Source organism: Frankliniella occidentalis, unplaced genomic scaffold (assembly GCF_000697945.3).
Source record: "Frankliniella occidentalis isolate FOCC.00 unplaced genomic scaffold, Focc_3.1 Scaffold5832, whole genome shotgun sequence".
NCBI lineage: Eukaryota > Metazoa > Arthropoda > Insecta > Thysanoptera > Thripidae > Frankliniella > Frankliniella occidentalis.
The window spans coordinates 1-1,014 of record NW_026272867.1 but is presented as its reverse complement, the minus strand read 5'-3'; the positions used below and the strand labels follow the sequence as shown (position 1 = coordinate 1,014).

Here is a 1,014-nt window from a genome sequence, read left to right as displayed (position 1 = left end):
AAAAAAAGATGCTGCAATGAAAGTAATAAAAGTGCTCCCCTCATACTTTAAAATGCTTTTAGAAAAATTGATGTTGCTTTGCTACACATTCCACTTTTTTACGGCCACGGCCATGGCACATGGCAACACACGCCTTCGGTCTTATCAGAAGGCGGTCGCGCGCGGTCGCATGTTTTTGGCGCGCGAACGGGTATTCCCCCGCCGCCACACGTGCGACAAAGTGTGCACATCGCACAGCCCGACAATCAGCCCGTCTGTCCGTGTTTCTATCACGTGTCCTTGACTTCCTTTGACAATGAACTTATCTTGCTCTGTCTGATTGATTCCTCTTCACTTGCGCAGAACCCGGAGCTGTTGCGCCGCTACCCCCCGGAGGACCACAAGGACTTCCCCCTGCCCAACGAGGTGGTGTACTTCTGCCAGCCCGAGGGGTGCGTGTCTGTGGGGCCGCGGAGAACCAACCGCAGGGAGGCCACGTCCTTCACCTTCACCCTCACCGAAAAGGATTCGGGTACGGGCCGCCCCCTCCTCGCCATGTGTTCCTTCATACCAGGCGTGCTGACCGCGCTCCGCGGGTCTTTTCCCTATACTGGCCATCATATTCCTCTCTTCTCGCTTACAGGAAAATGTCGGTACGGGATCTGCGTCAACTTCTACCGCCCCGTAGAACGGTTGGCCGTGGGCGGCGCGGGCGGTGGCGCCGGCCGGCGACACTCGTCTACCTTCCGGCGAGAGTCCTGGAGGAAGAGCATGGAGAAGAGCTCGGACTCGGCCTTCTCCAGGTGAGCAGAGGCCCTCTCCGTAGGCCATCCCGTTCAGTTTCTTCCCAATTCTCGTGGGGAGGCCCCAGTAGCTCGTCTGCGGGGCCAGTTGGATTTCCTGTTACACGATAATCGTATCGGGCGATAGCCAAAGACTTCCTTGTAGAAAGCTTGTCTGCTCTCTCCTACCGCCCCCCCCCTCACACAGTAGATAAAATGGTTTCTTTCATTAAAAATCAATTCTATGAAAGAA

The 1,014-nt window shown here is 55.7% G+C and overlaps 1 protein-coding gene across 1 annotated transcript; it reads left to right on the top strand.

Annotated features, from left to right (window-relative positions):
- Positions 1-62: 62 nt before the first annotated feature.
- LOC127752272 (MAP kinase-activating death domain protein-like) lies at positions 63-933 on the top strand (the record flags this gene model as incomplete). The annotated part of the gene is made up of 2 exons (XM_052277126.1): positions 63-511; positions 623-933. Coding segments are annotated over 2 exons (613 nt in total), but the record flags the coding sequence as incomplete, so codon positions are not given.
- Between the last annotated feature and the right edge of the window lie 81 nt (positions 934-1,014).